Here is an 18,618-nt window from a genome sequence, read left to right on the forward strand (position 1 = left end):
AAGCTAAAGTTAAGCAGGTATAATGTTTATCATGTTCACCATCTTATTTGAATGTGTTAGCATGCTAATTATTTAGCACTAAAAGTGCAAAACAAAACCACAAATGTGAACCTCATGGTGGCGCTAGAAAAAGTCAAAGACTCACTAAAGTCAGTGCGATTCATCCTTTGGGAAACATGAATGTCTCTAACAAATTGACTGACCAATCAACCAACAGAACAACACTGACATCCCTGGAGCAGATGGCTAAAAGCCACTTTAGCTGCACACACGTTAAACATCTCGAGGAATTGTGGATCCATGCTGCTGTTGCCAGTTTATTTGGCCAAAAAAAAGATGCTTCAAGCCCTGATGGGAATATCATTTAGCTTGCCATAAACAATCAGCATTTGGTATGACATTTGTTTTCAGTGCAGTTGCTACTGTTTATATTGTCTTCGGGGAAACGGGAAAGATACAATGGGTTTTTGCAAGAGCTGTGTGTCAGAGGGATGGAGATGAAGCAACATAGAAAAGGTTAAATAAATGATGCGCATTGCTCGTGTTTTGGTTGTTTAAAAAGGTTTTTATGATTTGTATCTACGACATGAAACACAGCTCTAGACAAAGAGAGAGAGAGATTGATTTGAAAAATGAAGCACACACTGGTAAACTGATGAACTGGTTTTGTTCCTGAAGGGGTTATCATCCTTCTCTCTCCACAAGAGGGCTTATGTTTTACAGGATGAGGTTCAGACTCTTTTCAAATCAGAAAAAAATGACTTGGTTTTTGCAGTTAGGATAACACAGGTTGTGTTTCTTGGAGAGATATAATTTAGTATCTAATGGATACGATATCTTTTTTTTTTTTTTTTTTTTTTAAAGCCAACTCAAAACAATTGACAGTCCATAAAAATAAAATAAACCACATGCATAGAAGTAAATCTTTCAGATGAAATTATCATCTGCATTTTAGATCTATTGAGTGACAACTCTGAGGCGAATATTTCTTCACTTTAGAATTTACTGCATTTTGGACCAGACCTTATGTCATTCATCCCAATTTCCTTCCCCTGGACGGCAATGTGCAGAGTCATGCATCAGACATCCCATCTTGGATCAGTGGCCATGCAGACTGTGAAAAAAGAAATGACAACTTGATTTTACTTTGAAAAAAAAAAAAAAAAGCCAAATGAGACACACATGCTCAATTTTCCAAGCAGCACTGATACAATAGCCAGGAGAAAACGAGTCATGCCACGCATAATGCCGAACAGTTTGTTATGGCTCTGAAACAAAGCTCTGTGCACGTCAAATCAAATTTATTTATTAAGTGTTAATAAAAAGAAAGATTAATCACTGTCAATAATTCTTTCCAGAGCGACAGTGGACATGCAGATCAAAACCAAAGAGCAACAGGTTGCAGATTAAGCCGGTTGCATGTGATCATAAAGGTCTTGATGGTATAATAAGTACAGTATTTCTCCAGCACCAGTAACATTTCCTAGTCTTAAACTCCACCTCAGATTATTTTTAGGGCTGGAAGGAAACCAGGAAAATCTTTTGTTTTGTAGAGTGTTCGGTTACAGACTGTGTTTAATTTCCTTTTGTTTTCTATCATTGAAAATTTTTCACTGTGGATTAGTAGCTCCTTAAACGACAGGTTTATTGTTTCCTCCTTCTGTTTCTGTCTCATGCAGCCATGTTCCTGCTGTCCTCTCGTCTCTGTGTAACAGGTACCAGAAGCCGGAGTGCGACAGTGCTGCACGATCTCGCATCTCAGACACAGAGGATCCCTTCCAGGGCAGAGACCTGACAGGTTAAATCCACTTTTCAGTTTGGGATTTTAGAAACTTTCTTGGATTCAATTGACTGCCTTTTAACAATGATTATTAGATAACAAATGAAGAGGCTAAAATACTCAAGGATATTAATAATAAAACCTTAAAACATTCAAGTTAGTTTGCTAACCCCCACCCCTGTAATTACTGTTGCTATGTCTGTTAAGCTTTCATCATTGTAAACCAAATTTCGTTTACAAAGGTAACTCTAACTTTCAAGTAGTTTTTGTTACAGTGGGTCAAAGGCAGGCGGCAGATTCTGCTAACATTAACTCTGTGGGTTGGTGGAACTCGACTTCAGTGTTTCAAGCTCTCAACCCACTAGAAGGGTTTTAAATATGCACATGTTGGCTCCATTTACCCAGACAAAAAAGTCTGCAAGCTCATCAGTTGATAATCACAGCTTCCACATACTTGGATAAACCATTCAGCAGTTAAGGTCGTGCTTATTTATTTGCATTTTCAAACTATGTTTCACAGTTTTTTACTTTTAGGACACAGACTGTCCGATGTGTTTGGCGAACATAGTGCTATCTCGAATAACCTGAAACCTGGAGTGTGAACTTCTCAGTACTGAGTGGGACAGAGCTGCCAACTTTATCCTAAACACTGTTAGCATCCACAGTGGGTGTGCTGGTCATGAATGGGATGTTTGAAAAAAAAAAAAGGAACTTGTAACGACACAAACTTATGTAGTATGACAACTCCTTGGCCCCGGGACACTTCCCTACATTTCTATCTCCAGCTTTATGTTACCTGACCAGATATCGCTCTGATTAACAGTCGACCAAGCCGCACCTTGAGGTGTTTGATTCCCCGGCAGCAAAGATCAGAGACTCTCCTCTAACCTGGAGGTCGTAACCTCGGCTCATACTCCTCTGCCCTTGTTACTGCTCACTTACTTTTGTTGCCCCTCTGTTTCCCCATCATTTAAGGTTGCATTGTAACTCTTATTTAATTCCCCATCTGGTGAGTTTACAGAGTCAAGCATGACTCCTGACTGTGCAGCAGATGTGTGGCATGTTTTATGGAAGGTGTGAGTGTTGCGGGGTGCGGCGGTGAGGGTGTGGGGGGCTGCTGGGGGTGATGGAGACTGCGGGTTGCTGAGTGGAGATATTTTTATGTACTGTAGACGGATGTTCTGAACCGCCACAACAAAGCACGGCATTTCACATCCAGGCAGGAGGAGAGAAGAATGTTGGAGAGGGCAGTCTGTTAACAGCATGCAGCAACAGGTTCAATCTCACTGTACACAAAATGCCACAATACCACCTCTGTGAGCAGGAGCAGACAAGAGCTCTTCCCCTGAGACCAAAGGCCGGGATCTGTTCACGTCTAGTTCAGTGAACTGCATTTTGTTCCTTGAAATTTAAAAACCATTGAGAATAGTTTTATCTAGTCTATCGTCACATAATTTAACATTTTAACACAACAGGCACTGTCCTGACAGAATACTGTAAAAGACCAGGACTGAAATATAGGCTTGGATTTTATTGCTGCTTTAAAGATCATTTTTTATGCTTGAAGCTGAACTCTGCGCAGTGGTCGAGCGGCAGCTGGAAATAAATTTAGCAACCAGCATTTTTGTAATGTAGTAACAGTAAACTGGACCACACACTAAAGCTCACCTTACATTTTCCCCATCTATGGACTATTAAGAGTCAGAGTGATGTATATTTTGCCACCTGCTAATTTCAGTGGACGCTATGTGTCTACAAACTCACCGACTGTACAAGGTGTGAGACTCATCCACATTTGCAGAGGATTTAATGTTGACTAAACCAGCTGCTCTGTGATCAGTTTAAACCAAGCTTCATCTGGCCAGAGTTCTTACTCACTGCTGCACATCACTTTCTGTAAGTGGAAAAGTCTGAACTTGCTGAATTTTTTTGGGCCATTTAAGCAAATCTTGAGGCTCTCAATCTGACAGAGATTGTTCTGAGGGAAAAAGATTCCTGCACAAAATTATGTTTTTTCTCAGTTTTCTCTAATCTTTGCTTCTTTTTTTTTTCTTGTCAATGTTTTACCTTTTAAGAGCCTTTTTCTTTGAACTTCTCATAGTTTATAGACATGCAAATTGTGACAAGGTGCTGCAGGTGAATATTGCTTTAAGGAGTTACCAGCCAAATAACTTGGTAGCCAGTGATTTAGGAATCTCAATTTAGGCATAATGGGAATTCCTTCGTTACTATAAACCCTCTGTCTGTCTGCACTTGATAAGATGTGTGTACTTTTAACTTGTTTGGCGCAGCTTTAATGTGTTTTCAAGTCTTTGGAACAAATCTAAGTGGCTCAGAGCCTGTTCGACACTGCCAGCAGTCCTGCACCACACTGTGCCCTTCACACCTTGCCACATAGGCTCCATACAACATAACGGTTTGCGCTTCATAACACCCCAATTTAACACTTGGATTAAGGCACAGCAAGGCGGTGCTTCTCCGAGCTTGTCATGTCGTACGAAATGCTAATTGGATTCACCTGGCAGGGCAGCGGATCACCTCCCACAGAACGTCCCGAGCCAGCACAAAAGGAATGAAAAGAAGTGAACAGAGCAGGGGACGAGGAGGCCACAAACGCTGAGAGGAAGAGGAGGAGGGGATTGACTCAGAGAGCCTGAGAGAAAGAAGGAGAGACTGAAAAAAAAAAAAAAAAGACAGAATGAGAAGATTAGTTTACTATGCAGCTGTGTTTGAAGTTTCCCTTTAAGAGACACAATTAGGAGGGAAAAATTTGCACTGGTTTAGCGTGCTATTAAAACCATACATCTGGGCAATTAAAAAGAGCTACCCAAGGTGTTCAGAATTGTGTCATAAAAGTTAACAGGTCTGCACTGCTCAACAAAGCTCTCTCATCACCGCACACTTCTGTTCCACCTCTCGCCATGTGCCTCAGCTCTGTTTTTCTCAAGTCTTACAAAACAGCCAAACTGTGTATTTCACCTCTGCTGAAAATACATCCATAATGATTCATCAGTAACGATGAGCATTTAACACATACACCAGGTTTGTCACTGAGCTTTGGACGTGGTTCGCATGCTTCCTTTTACAGCTGTTTTCTGTTTGACATCTGTCATACTGGTTGAGTGCAGCCGACGCTGTGGAGGCTCTTCAGCTTCACTCCGCCATAATGACTCAAATTAGTTGTGGAAGGTAATTCTGCTGTATTTTTGTCTCCGATTTGTGCCAGGCTGCCCGGAGGGGAAAAAAGTGGAATTCATTACAAGCTTATTAGATGCCCTCACCACAGACATGGTGCAAGCTATAAACTCACCAGCCCCCTCTGGTGGTGGGAGGTAAGTGGTGTCAGGACTCTACTGTACTGTACGTGAGCAAGATACCTCATGGCTGATTATTCGTGGAAAACTTCCACCTCTTCTGGTTTTTCTCAAATTGCATGCTAATATTTTCTCTCTGACATGCAATGCACAGATTTTGGCACAGACCCTGACAGGCTTTAGTGTTCCCGCTCCATCAATGCTAGAACCGTATACACAGATGGGACTGAGAGGTATTTTGGAGTACAGCTGTCCATATCATGGAATATGTCGATGTAGACTGAGTTAGTTACCGCCTGAAAAGGTGAATTCGTTCTGCGAAGCAGAAATTTTAAAATAATTCTATTGCAAGCTAAGCTGCAATAAAACAAGTTGTCAGTTTCTGCCATAAAACAAAAAGCCTGAAGGAACCAGAGTTACATCTCTTTTGCATTGGATGTTGTGATTTCATTTCAATTAGCTCCACAAAATGGAGCATTGTTTTTGAGTGAGAAGGGATGTGATCACGTATCAAACGGCAGGGTCTCACGCAGGGTTAAGAAGTGTTTATCAGCCTCTTAGATAAACTTCAACATGTGATCTTTACAGTATTTATGTGAAGCTCCTCGTCTGTGTTTCCAGTTTATTCTGGCCTGGTTTATATTGAAATGTTCTGTGTAATTGCTATGACTAATGGTTAAAAGGTGTCACTGTCTGTAAATTACTTTTCCCTTTATCTCAGTTTTTCTGGGTTTGTTACATCCATGTTTTTTTTTTCTCCCATCTGCTCCTCTGACCTTCATCAGGTTTGTCGAGCCTGACCCCAGTCACACTTTAGAGGAGCGGGTGGTGCACTGGTACTTTGCCCAGTTGGATAACAACGGCAGCCATGACATAAACAAGAAGGAACTAAAACCTTTCAAGAAGTACCTGAAGAAGAAAGCCAAACCCAAGAAATGCTCCCGCAAGTTCATCGACTACTGTGACCTGAATAAGGACAGGGCCATTTCTCTGCAGGAGCTGAAGGGCTGTCTGGGCGTCAGCAAGGAGGGTAAGACAGGAAGAGGGAAGCTGGGTTGGCAGGGTCATGGAGTAGGGTCATGACCTTGGTATGAACCTCAGGCCAGCTGGGAAACTCTGCATACAGCCAGTCAGACACACAACACTCACTTTCTACAGTTGATCTGCTCCTCTAATGGTTCAGATCGGGTAAATCTTGAACCAGTGGAGAGGCTTCAAAACTAGAATGAGTTCATTCAGAAATGCCGAATTTAGGATGTACAAGAATAAAAATGGTCCTTGTTTGTTATAAGATGACATTTCCATTTACTCTTACATTAGATTTTTACTAATCTTTTCATCGTGTCAAAGTTTAAAAAAAAAAAAAAAGTCCGTCTCAGTCAGAGGATGAAGTAAGTGTGCTGCATGTGACAAACAGATGTGTTGGCAGTCTAAATAAGGTGCACTGCTCCACTCAGCACTCACTGATGAATATTTAGACAAGACTAATGTAGTCGTGGATCCTAGACACTGTCTGGGCCGGAAAACTGTAACTACTCATCATGAGTTTACAGACTGGCCCTAATATAGATCAGTAACAACTGTCACAGCAGCTTACAGGGAGAGGCTGCTGCCAGCTACAATCCACATATCATCCAGCACAGAGAAAAGGGATGTTCTCACTGACACTCATCTTTAGAGGTTTTGAAATAAGGTTTTACCTGGGTCACAGTCATAAGTGTTAAATGTAATGAACCAAATCGTTTTTTGAATTGTTATTTTTTTAAATATTCTGATACAGTTACTGCAAAGGTACTTGCATATTTTTTCTTTAGTGACCTAAAAAACAAAAACATCTGCCTCCATTACCTTCAGTCGTCTTTGTTTTCTCTCTGTTGCAGGTAGCTCAACAACAAGCGGCAGCCAAGGGACAAGGCAAGGGACAAATTTGTTCAGTAAGGCAAACTAATATGCTTCCACTAACCACGCCTCTGGCTTTGGGTGCTGCTGTAGTTGGCTCAATGCGTAATCCATTAACCAGCACTTTGGTGAAATTAGTTAGTTTGGGGCAGTTCCGGCTATTTGGCAAAGCAGCAATCGTTTACACGCAAAGCAAAGCACACTTCAGGTTGAGCTCTTTGTGCTGGCGGTGCCTGTGTGCATGTGCTCTTTTGTCAAGAGTGTGGTGTGTGTTCGTTCATGTCAGCGGCTCAATACGAGTCAGATTTTGTCTCCAGTGAGTCGCCATAAAACCAATTCTTAACATGACTTGTTGTCAGAAAATTGTGGGAAAATGTCCATTATAAATTGTTTAAGCCCAAGGTTTCATTATGAGATATTTTTTTTTATCCGACCAACGTCTAAAACCCAAAGATATTTAGTTTTCTATCATATGTGACAAAGAAAAGCAGCAAATATTCACACTGAGCAGAGATCAGAGAATTTTGGGCATTTTTGCTTGAAAAATTACTAAAACATTTAAGTGACAATAAAAAGAGTACTATTCTATTGTCTTTCTCTCTGTTAGTCCATCTCACTCTTTTTCAGTCTATCTCTTCCTCATCCTAATCTCTTTTTTTTTTCAATCTGTCGGGATTCCCCCCATTGAGCGATTATTGGTCCCATTGATGCTGTTGACTCTGGCCACTCGGCTGGTTCAGCGCCACAAAGCGCTGAGGTCATGTGTTTACCCTGGCGCTGCCCCGCTGTGCCTGGAGAACAGTGGCTCAGAGCGGGCATAACGTCAGGTCTCTCGGACCCTGGGCAGGGCTGCCAGGATAAACAGCTCGGGTATTGGAGGAGCAGAGAAGGAGCCTCGGCCGGTTGTTTTCCCTGTAGTCACTGAATCTCTCACCTTCATGCTTAAGAGCTACAGTTAAATGGCCTGACAGCTTTATATGGCTCCTTATGCTGCCACTCAGGCACTGATGGTGGACAGAGTGAGGTATGTAAAAAGAGAAAGAGAGAGACAGAAAGCCTGCGAGAAAGAAGCAGGAGTCTGTGAGAACATATGGCAGCGTTCTGCCTTGACAGAGATAGACGGCCATTGTGTTCAGGTATGCTTAGCTGATCCTTAATGGCCTGGATCCCTTTAAGTCAAGCTGCCTTTGCCAGGCCTTAAATCTTATCATGCTCTGTCGCAGCTTTGGACCGTCACTGGAGTGTTGTTGGACATATTTACAGTTTACAGTACGTGCTCTGAGGTGAAGGATAGTGAGAGCATGTGGGGCAGCGTGGAGCACATCTGTATGAGGCTCCCCACTCTCGACACGTTGGAAACGGCAAAGGAAAACATCTGAATACCTTGTGTGAGTTCTGAAGTGCTGGAGAGGGTGGCATCCATCCTCTGAAGAGACTGGAAATCTCATTACAGATGAGATATGTAACAGAAGCCCAGGGCGGTGATTTTCTCTGTGAAGCCTTCTCACAGCGAGGCCGCGGCTGAGAAGCAGGTCTGCTGCTTCAGACGGTTCCAGCAGTTTGTCTCGTTCACTGCGATGAGAAAAACACAAAAAAATGTTTCACCGTTAAACTTCCTGCGATGGGCTTTGGCAGCAGGGTTCATGATGTTCTCTTCAGAAGTCTTAATTCTATTTAGAAAGACGTAAACACACTTTTGAATAAGTACAAACACATGCGGGTGTGCATGTATGAATGTTTGCACACACACAAAAACACACTGAACACGGACACACACAATTATAAGATATTAGAGGATCCGTTATGATTGCTTACAGAGGTTTTAGACAAAGGGTTTATGTTGCAGAAAACATCAGCTGTTGTTGAGCATGAGTAGTTGTGTATTTGATAACTAGGAGGATCAAACAGTGTGTGCTACATACACAACTTCAGTCTCAGCAACAGGGACTAAAAGCCATTCCTTTATATAGATGATAATGGACAGTGCTGTTTGTAGCCTCTGCATCTGTTTGCAACTATCGCCTATTCTTAAACTTTGTGTCAGAAATGGACAGTTATAAAAATTATTTAGGCAATTTTATTCATGACACAATTTACATGCTAAACCCTGCATCACAATACAATTACATCACATTAAACATATCAGTAAGCATGACTTTATAATCCCTCAGAGGAATGAGCGTCTCTGACTTCAGGCCGTGTCTCAGTTTATTCCAGGACTGAGAGACCTGCCCCAGTTTAGTTGGTATGAGGAACTTCAAAAGCCGAGACTGATCCAGTGATCTGGTGTCATGTTTGTTCACTTTGAACTCAACTGAGGCTTTTAAATATATCGGCAACTTAAGATAGCAAGGCCTTACAAATGAGACACAGGTACGATGCTGCTGCTTTGTTGTTGTCAGAGATGAACATCCTGTATTTTCATATATCACACAGTGGAGAGTTTGTAATGAATGGAATGGGACTGTGGTTAAATGGCGTCCAGTGGTTTAAGGGTAGTGACAGGAGCATGCAGCATTTCTCCATGAGCCAGTATAATGGTAGGTTTATGATCATATAAATATCAATCTGACATCATTAAGTAGGAGTGACTGAGAAGGAACATGAATATATTGCCATCTCGTCACTGAAGTCATTTAGAGACTTATTTCACCTGACAAAGACCATCTGAATCTCCCTGTACTGCTCTGTAGCTGCAGCCGGCTCCGACATGAGCAGTCAGATGTGCACATGGCCTTATGCTTTCAGTGTCCTGTCTGCTGTTTTATGTCAAACTCCTCTCCGCTCTTCCTCTCTCGTCTCGTCTCCTGTTTGTCCTGGCCGTGTCTGTCATTAGGCGGGAATGAAAGGAGGGCATTATGAGGCAGGTCTGGCACCGGGGCTGCAGGACCATTAGAGAGCCCGGAGCCCTGTCCTCTCAGAGCCAGCAGCAATTACTCCACACCACTTGTGTTTTAATTACTGTGACATCAGCTCGACACACTGTACTGTTAAAGGTAACAGAGGTCAACAGAGAGGATGGTGACAGTTAGATAAGCATTGCTTTGCTCACCGTCACTCCCTGTATTTTTGGGTGATTTTGCTACAGAAATCCTTCACAGTGAATTTATATGCATCTTTTCTGTTAGCCAAGTCCTCTCCCCCCAGTCGCCACCATGTACAGGTATACCATGATTCCCAGCTCCCGAGCCAAGTGTCTTTATTGGCCGGTCCCAGGTGAGTCGAGGCGATTCACTTCTAGACGGGATCTGCTTTCAGCTCTTTATCACAAGTGGGGCCAAGGTGTCCAGGGAGAGGCCGGGGAGCTTTGTGTTGTTAATGGCACAGACAGTGTCCTCAGTGACTGGGAGGAAAGGAGGGAGAGGACCATTCGCTGCTCTGGAGCCTGGTAATTGCAAAGCCGATTCATCAGCACCACTGTAGCTCAGCTCGGTACAACAGAGACATTTATCTGAACTAAAGAGAGGAGCAGCATGACTTCACTGGAAAGAGGCATCGGGAAATACTGTGGCACTGCACAGCTCAACAGGTAGAACCAACGCTGCCAGGGCTGTGACGTCTAAATCACACTGAATATACAAAGTGCTACAGTTACAGATGCTGATTAAAAATCCATTTACAACATTAAAATGATTCTTTATATCCTAAAACGATGTTAGGACTTAGGCCAGCTGGTTGCCATATTGTTCAGATCATGACATGAAATTAGTCTTTTATGTTCCGCAGAGGTTAGACTCTAACGTCATCCATGATCAGACCGAAACCTCCACTTGTATATGAAAGCTGCCTAAACCCTAATGTGCAAATCACTATTTAGTCTGTTGAGCATTCTCAGGCTTCCGAGGGGATAAATGTTTTGGACACTTCCAAGAGCTTGTACCTCGTGCCCTCCAGTCACCCTAACACAAAATGTCAAAGTTAAAGTCCACACAGTCGTAGGTTTATGCGCTGCATGCCAAACAAACCCCTGTGGCTGGGGCTGGTCTGTTTTACATGTTTGTGTTTATAGCGGATAATGTGAAAGCTCTGTACTGTGTTGATGCAGGTGGATTCAGTGTTGTGTTTTTGCAACAGACTAATACAGTAGTCACCTGAATGAATCCAACCAGTCACAGTACAAATATGTGGCTGTAATATTTTATTCACGGCTTCATGCTGAACACTTAAAGTATAGGTGAAAACATTCACCAGTAAACTGACTCATGTGGAACGTAGCCAGTGATTTATGGAGCTGTGGGGAGATTGTGATGCTTTAGAGTTTGAGGAGAGCACTCGACTCTGGAGTAGATGTTTTAGCCTCAGACTACAGAAGCTTCCAGAGTGTGTAGTGAAATCAGCTGGACTTCTATTTCATGGCTAACATAACCAGCACTGACATGGACCGCACCTGCATATCCCCACCCCCACCGACTGCTGCACTCTCTCTCTCTCTCTCTCACACACAAACACAAACACACACACACACACACACACACACACACACACACAGACACAGGCTGGTAGATACAGCATATACACAAGCTTGCAAAGACAAACTAATACACACAGGAAATGCAAATCGACTGAGATACTATACACACATACACATTTACACATGCTCAGACACTTTCTTTACCATGCACATGAAAAATACAGAGGTGCATACAAACTTACACACACACACACACACACACACACACACACACACACACACACACACACAAAACCTGGACTCTCACAGTGCTCTGGACCTCTGCTCCCCTCTCACAGCCATCTGTAAGCAATCTAAGCTCTTTACCCATCTCTTCTTCTCCCAGGCCTTTCCTTCCTTCTTTCTTTCACTCTCCCTCTCCGCCGCCTGCCCCTCTCACCCACTGCTCCATTGATGAGCGAGCAGTCAGTCTCTTGTGCTGCACACTGACTGACTGTCCCATGCAGTTTCAGCACGAGTGCAACACAACACACAGCTTCAGAGACCTGTAGAGTTATAGCCATGTTGTAACCTAACATCAGCACATGTGGCGGTGCATGTGGATCTTCTGGTGGTGGAGCAGTCAATCTTTAGGAGGTAACCAAAGATTTTATTGCTCTTTTACCGAATTAATAAAAGAACAATAAACTCGTAATTTAAATGAAACATTTACTATTTCTAATTATTCACTGTCATCCCCGTTGCTTCACATTGCATTTAAAGTACTTATATCAACACAGTAAGGAGCAGAATTGCTGTGTTACAGTTTTAGTGAGTGAAGGGTACAATTATTTATTTTTGTTTTTTTGGGTAAACTTCAGTCTGGACTTGAGTTTATTTTATTGTTTCACTGCGGAAAATGATTCTGGTGCGATGAGGACGGATCTGCTTTCCACAGGAGCGCAGCATCCATCTCTAATGATGGTTTTAAGAAAATTATATTTCTTAAACTATGTATATTAGATTTTACATACATTATTTAAAGTGTGCTTGTGCTGGTTTGTCCAAGTTAGCTCATGCAACAGCACATGTGTGGCCTGGACACTGAAACTAACATGTGAATACGTTTTCTTTTCTTTTTCTCTCTCCTTCCCGCCCTCGTCTGCCCGTCCTGCTCCCAGTAGGTCGTCTGGTGTGAGAAGAGAAGGATCCAGAAGCTGAGACGAGAGCAGAGGGCGCAGAGGGAAGGCATCTGTACGCTTGCTGACAGGAAAGAGAAAGATGGAGCAGAAAAATTAAGAAGTTCCTGAGTTTAAAAAAAAAAAAATGAACAGAAAAACAAGAAAAGAAAATGAAGCAGCGCCAAAATATTTGCACTTTCTCCTCCCTATGTTTGACATTTTATCTGTTTGTACGTGTTGTTTTTCTCCTGAAGCGACTGAAGAGGTCTAGGTAAGAATGAGAATATATTTGTAAAGAGAAGACCGGCTCACCACTGGAAGAACGAGTATGTTCATGTTACCACATTTCCCCATGTGATCCGTCTGCCGCATTCAGTGGTTAGGAAATTAAACATACATGTCCCCTGTTACATATAGTAGCATGCAGGCAGTGGCAGCCCGCTAAAGAGGAGCTTACATTGAGTCACATTCAGTACAAAGATTGCCTTGATACACACAAACTATGGCGATGCAGACCAGTTCAAACAAGTGTGTCATGTTGTATGTGAACATGCAATATTAAGTGAACCGCATGCATTAGAAGTAGACTGTGATCAAAGTCTAATTTATCAGTGCAGAATTAGCTGCATCAATCCCCTTTGCACTGTAAAGAACTTTTTAGCATTAACAATTCGGCTCAAGATGTTTGTCAGATGTTTGTTAAACAAAATCTGATGTGTGATTTTTTTTGTTCACTAAATACCAGAGATGAAAATAAATTATAGTTAAAAAAAACATTTGAAAAGCAAATTGTAACAGATGTGAGACTTGTGAGAATTGGAAAACTTAAAGCAGCTATTGGTAATATCAAAAGGTGAAAGAGTACTTTGACTGTCATGTCCAATCTTCCCCTCATAATACAGTGTGTACACAATCCTAGCAGTATACTTTACACTGCAGCACCCAGCAGATGAAACATGTCTATGTGTTTACATGCATGTGGCAGTATGAACATATCAAAAACACATTAAAGCTTAGGAGATACACTCCAAAACTAGAGACACACAACCCTGGAATATTATTGCCTTATAAAACTATTGTGGCTAACATGTTAGCAAAAGGTTGCCTTCCATTCCCAAATCTAATATTCACGTTCCTTTTAGCTCTGCTTTGGTTTCCACCAACTCCTGGGAAACATATCTGGCTGATTAGCTGCTCCACTATGGTCACTACTGACCATTTTCTCCGTCTGGTTTTTGGTGCCAAGCTGGAAGCGTGAAGTGGGTTTATTTAGCAGTTTGCTGACGGCACTGAGACTGAACTACACAGTAAAGTCGCCATAAAAACAAACAACAGTGAGCCAAAAGAAGTTGATTGAAGTTCAAACCACAATGAAGGCCATTGGTTACCACAGATCTTACACGGTGTGTCATGCTGCTGTGTAATTTTATGTGAAGTTACAAGTCATTGTGGCTCATATTGTCCCTCTAATAAGTTAACGTTAATAATCATTTTCTATAAAACAGTGAAAGACGCTGGTATTTCCAACACGTTAACGCTGAATTTTCTGTATAGTGATCAAGAGTTCATCGGTTTCTATTGGTTACCATTACTAATGGCGACAGCTTTTCCAAAACAGATTATAGTCCAGAGAATGAGTTTTAAATGTTCTTAATAGGACCAGGAAAAAGAGGTAACTGATCCCAACCAGTAAGATGTTTATGTGGGCGAGTATCCCATTAATATCAGCTCGTTTCAGCCGTCATATTCACGTTTATCCCTGTTATTGTAAACAAGATGTGGCATTTACAAATGCCAGGTCCTAAAATAAATATTTGAGTCTGCCCAGTAATATCAGAGTACATTTTGTGTATGTAAGCACATTCATTGTCTGTCCTCCAACAGTTGATGTCAGCCCTGCTCTGTGAAACATTTACCACCACACATACTTGGAGCTTTGCCACCCTATGGAAGACAGTGCATTAAGTAAAATACCCCCCAGGGTGTCCGATTAATAGGAAAGTGACTGAGCAAGGAGGAAAAAGTCCAGAGAAAGACCTTGTGAACAAGTTTTAGAATGTGAAAAATAAAAGTTTCTTCCTCACATTTGGGAACAATTGAGTTTCGAGAAAGGAGAATTGCGAGTTGCTATTGTGGTCTGAATGCTTGTGTATTTTGTTTTGAGTTGTGTATTTCTTACCATATTCCCAAGAGTCACTGCAGTGGCTCATGAATGCGAGACAAAAAAAGGCTCCTATTGTAAATATGTACAATAACCTTTGTTTGTTTGTTTGTTTTACTAAATTGCATTGTGGGGCATATGGGAGTTCACTTACTTCACTGTCATTCTGGCTTATTGTAAAAAAAAAAAAAAAAAAAAATTATATACCTTTCTGTGTTTACATCATGTCAAACGTTAGGCTATTACAGTAGCTAATTCACAACATTGAAATGCTTAGACCAGACTGTATGTTATCAGCTCAGAGCGGTGTTTATTTTATCTGTGGCGGGGTTATTTGACTTTTTCGGCTTGTGTTTTACGATTCCTGTCATCGTCACTATACACGGTCAAGAATGTATACAGTATCTGGTGCTTAATCCACTACAATCACAAGTCCAGTCGCGTCTAATTTGAACTGGACAGTTATGCCAAGAATGAGAGAAGAAACCTGTCTTTTTTAGAGGGCTGTGCAGTCTCTCCTGAGCGCCTGTCTCAGTCCAGGTTTGAACACTAGGCTTGTGTGTGTCTGCTGAAGTGCTTCCAGACGCCGTAGACCTGCAGATTACATGCAAGATCTAAAACAACCTAACAGGCTAGTAATCACTGCTAATCACGATGGGGGGACATATAGTGAAGGAGGCTTACAGATGATCGTCAGCCTGACAGCAGGAAGCCAAGACTGTCTTGCTCCTCACCGGCCACTTTTCCACTGCAAGATGTTTTGACAACATTTCTTATTCATGGCTGAAGAAATTAGATCTGTAGGAAAACAAAACACAGACGTGTTGTCTTTGGGTGAAATTGGTCAATGTAAATTACGTGGCTTGAGGTGCAGCTGTTTGGCTCTGCAACGAGAACTAAAATGCTTGTCCACTGTAATATAGGCCTTAATTCCTGAGCTTGTGTCACAATAGACACACACGAGACAGAACAATGGAGAGGACCGGTCTTGGAGAAGGCCATTTTTTAACTTCTTGCAAACACATATGAAGAGAAGAGCTTGTTAATCATAAACTGGAAAGATGTTCAGATGGATTTTTCTGTCACAGAACTACAGAGTTTCTCTTCTCTTCCTATTTCTATTAAACCATCAGAGTCACACTGGTCCATGTGCTACAGTAATGCTAGAAAACAACAACAAAGGAAACAATAATATGGAACTGATCCTGATGCTGTTTTATACCACATCTATTCAAACTATGCTCAGTTTGGACTTCTTGTGCAGTGGGAAAGCATTTAGAGCTGGAACAGAGGACAAGCTGTCTGAGGGGGGAAGAACCAGTTCCACACTGACCCCTAATGGTGAGGACAGGTCTCTGCAGGCTGCAAGTTCACACACTGAACCCTGTTAGCCAGGTACACACACATACTACACAGCATCAGCCAAGCCATTTGAGTTTCATGAACTGACAATAAATATTTTTAAAGAAAAGTTATGTGTTGTGCATTTTTTTTTAAACTCTACTGGGGTTGCACATGCCACTTTTTGATGTGCAAGTTATTTCAAGCTTGTATAGCATGAAACCTGACAGGAAGCTGGTTGAACATTTGAACAATTATTAAAAGTGGACCCTCTGGTTGCTACATAAATATTTGAGGTTAATTATCCCCTTGTTTGAATGTCAAAACCTGCCTACAGAGATGCTCTCTGTTGGGCCTGTTGATTTGTGTGTGGTGGGAGATGTTCTGATTTAGTGATGAGACTTCAAAGGTGCGGATGTTGTCAGTGCATGATGGGAGGCGGAGGGCTTCAGGGTGAGGTTGCTGGTGATGGGGGTGGTATGGGAGTGAAGGGAGGGAGGCGGGGTTGCTAGTGAGGGAGAGAGGGTGAGAGAGAGAGGCTTGTATCACAGATGAAATTGGAGCCAAGAGGCAGCTGCAGTACATCTGTCTTGTACTGACACATGTGGCATTTGACTTCCAGTGTGAAGTTCAAAAGAGTTTTATAATGACGCAGCTGCTTAGGGATGCATGTGTGTGTGTGTGTGTGTGTGTGTGTTTTAGAGAGAGCGTGTGTGTGTTTTCCCCTTTGTTGAAGGTGGCGTGGAGAGTAGGTGGGCTGGCAAAGGGGTTTCACAGGTGAAGATTGGAATTTGGGGTTTTGAAAGTGACGTGCGGGCAGTGCAGGTGCTGCGTGATGTTGTTCAAGGAGATTCAGAACTTTATGTTTTCTGATATTCAGACGTAGGTCATTGAAATGGCTTTTATTATTGACTGATTTTACGCTAAAAACTTTTCACCTATTAAAAAAAACAGGAATAAAATATTTAGTATGTCTACAGATAGAAAATCCAATTTTTGATGCATTTCAAACAAAAAATTATAAATAAATACATTAATGACAGGGATCATTTGGGTAAGTGTGAGATATAAACGAGTTCTCCAGTACAATGACCTACTATTTTACATTTCCCACATTTTGGCAGTGGTGAGTAATTTTGTGCAGTTTTTTTTTCTCCCTCCTTTGTGCACTGAAACACTTAGAAACAGATCAAACACCATTACAGGTAATTAGAGAGGACCATTAGTTTGTGTGATAGCTGGACATTAGCAGTGGGGGGATGATAGTGTACACTGCTCACCATTTGTGCCTGATGCCCTCTGATCCTGCAGCAGCACCTGAGCAGGGTCAGGGGGTTGCCTGCCAGGAGGCCAGGGCTCAGGGGTCAAAGGTCATGTTCCAGACAGGCGTATCCACATGCTAATTGAGAACTCAGCTGCAAGAACAGAGCTTGCAGGTGGACAACGCATTTTACCCCCTGATGCTAACTATTTTTTCCACTCTTTTTTGCTTTAATGTACGATAAGAACATCTGAGGGTTTGTTTTAAATACAGTCCTGTGACAGGTACAGCAAGTACAGCCAGAAATAAGTGTTGGTGAGAACTTCAGCTCTATAAAATGGAAATAAAGAGGGATTGTATTTCTCATTTATGTTAGACTACAGACATCTTCAGTTTTATTATAGGTTATTTAAAAACACACATGTTCTCTAAGGTCTGACAATAAATAACTAAAAAATACAAAAAATACAGAATATTCAGAAGAAGCTATGAATAAATTACAGTACATAGTTTATAAGAAATAAATATTTGACATGTGAAACTATCACTGTTTTGCAAATATGAGGTTAAAGAAGAGGTCTTTTATTTCCTGTTTTCAGCACAACTCAAGTATTTCACATGAGTCAGTGCAGCTCAGTCTTTTCTGTGGATTGAAATGATCTGCTTTTCATCACTTCCATCAGGGCCCACTTAATATTTAATTTGTACATATTTTACTTAAGCTTTAATAATAAAGATTATTTTCAAGCACAAATGATGTGGTTTGTGGTGAGGCTGAGGTTTCCTCACCCAACATTATTATGAAGTTCATCTTTCTCCTTCATACTTTTATTTATTTGGCTTGTGCACCTCGGCAGTCAGGTCTGTGTGTGTGTGTGTGTGTGTGTGTGTGTGTGTGTGTGTGTGTCACTTTTTTTGTGTCATTTTACTAGTGTATATGCCTCATGTGCACACATATAGCTTATACAGCAAGATGTGTTTGCACATTCAACACACACACACACAAACAGAAACATTCGTAACTGTGTAACAGTCATTCGATAAGACTGGATTGGATTAAACTTCAATGATCCATGTGAAGAAGTGAATAAAGGAAGGCTCTTCCAGTAAGGCCACGCAGTTCATCAGCTGAAACTAAAGCATGAAAACCATAAAACTGAGGTAATGAGATTCAGGATTTTAAGAACTGTATGACTTCATAGATGGGAAATTTTGGGAGAGCTGGTTATTACCTGCATGTGAGATATGGATACTCAACTTGAATCATGCAACCCACAGAATCACACACACA

The 18,618-nt window shown here is 41.6% G+C and overlaps 1 protein-coding gene across 8 annotated transcripts in view; it reads left to right on the forward strand.

Annotated features, from left to right (window-relative positions):
* The window catches only part of smoc1 (SPARC related modular calcium binding 1), a 47,876-nt gene extending 31,680 nt beyond the window's left edge, over positions 1 to 16,196 (forward strand). For 4 of the 8 annotated variants that reach the window (XM_087171113.1, XM_087171117.1, XM_023396351.2 and 1 more), the window contains 5 exons: positions 1,716 to 1,798; positions 5,007 to 5,112; positions 5,880 to 6,124; positions 6,975 to 7,008; positions 12,565 to 16,196. In XM_087171113.1, coding sequence (XP_087027239.1) covers positions 1,716 to 1,798; positions 5,007 to 5,112; positions 5,880 to 6,124; positions 6,975 to 7,008; positions 12,565 to 12,604 — 508 coding nt within the window. In that variant the 3' untranslated portion in view covers positions 12,605 to 16,196. Of the gene's footprint in view, positions 1 to 1,715; positions 1,799 to 5,006; positions 5,113 to 5,879; positions 6,125 to 6,974; positions 7,029 to 12,564 lie in introns of all 8 variants that reach the window. The other 4 variants (XM_087171114.1, XM_087171118.1, XM_087171116.1 and 1 more) reach the window with 3 other exon arrangements.
* The last annotated feature ends 2,422 nt before the right edge of the window (positions 16,197 to 18,618 follow it).

Source organism: Seriola lalandi, unplaced genomic scaffold, assembly GCF_002814215.2.
Source record: "Seriola lalandi dorsalis isolate HSWRI2012SDOR001 ecotype SW California unplaced genomic scaffold, Sedor1 jcf7180002054976, whole genome shotgun sequence".
Lineage (NCBI taxonomy): Eukaryota > Metazoa > Chordata > Actinopteri > Carangiformes > Carangidae > Seriola > Seriola lalandi.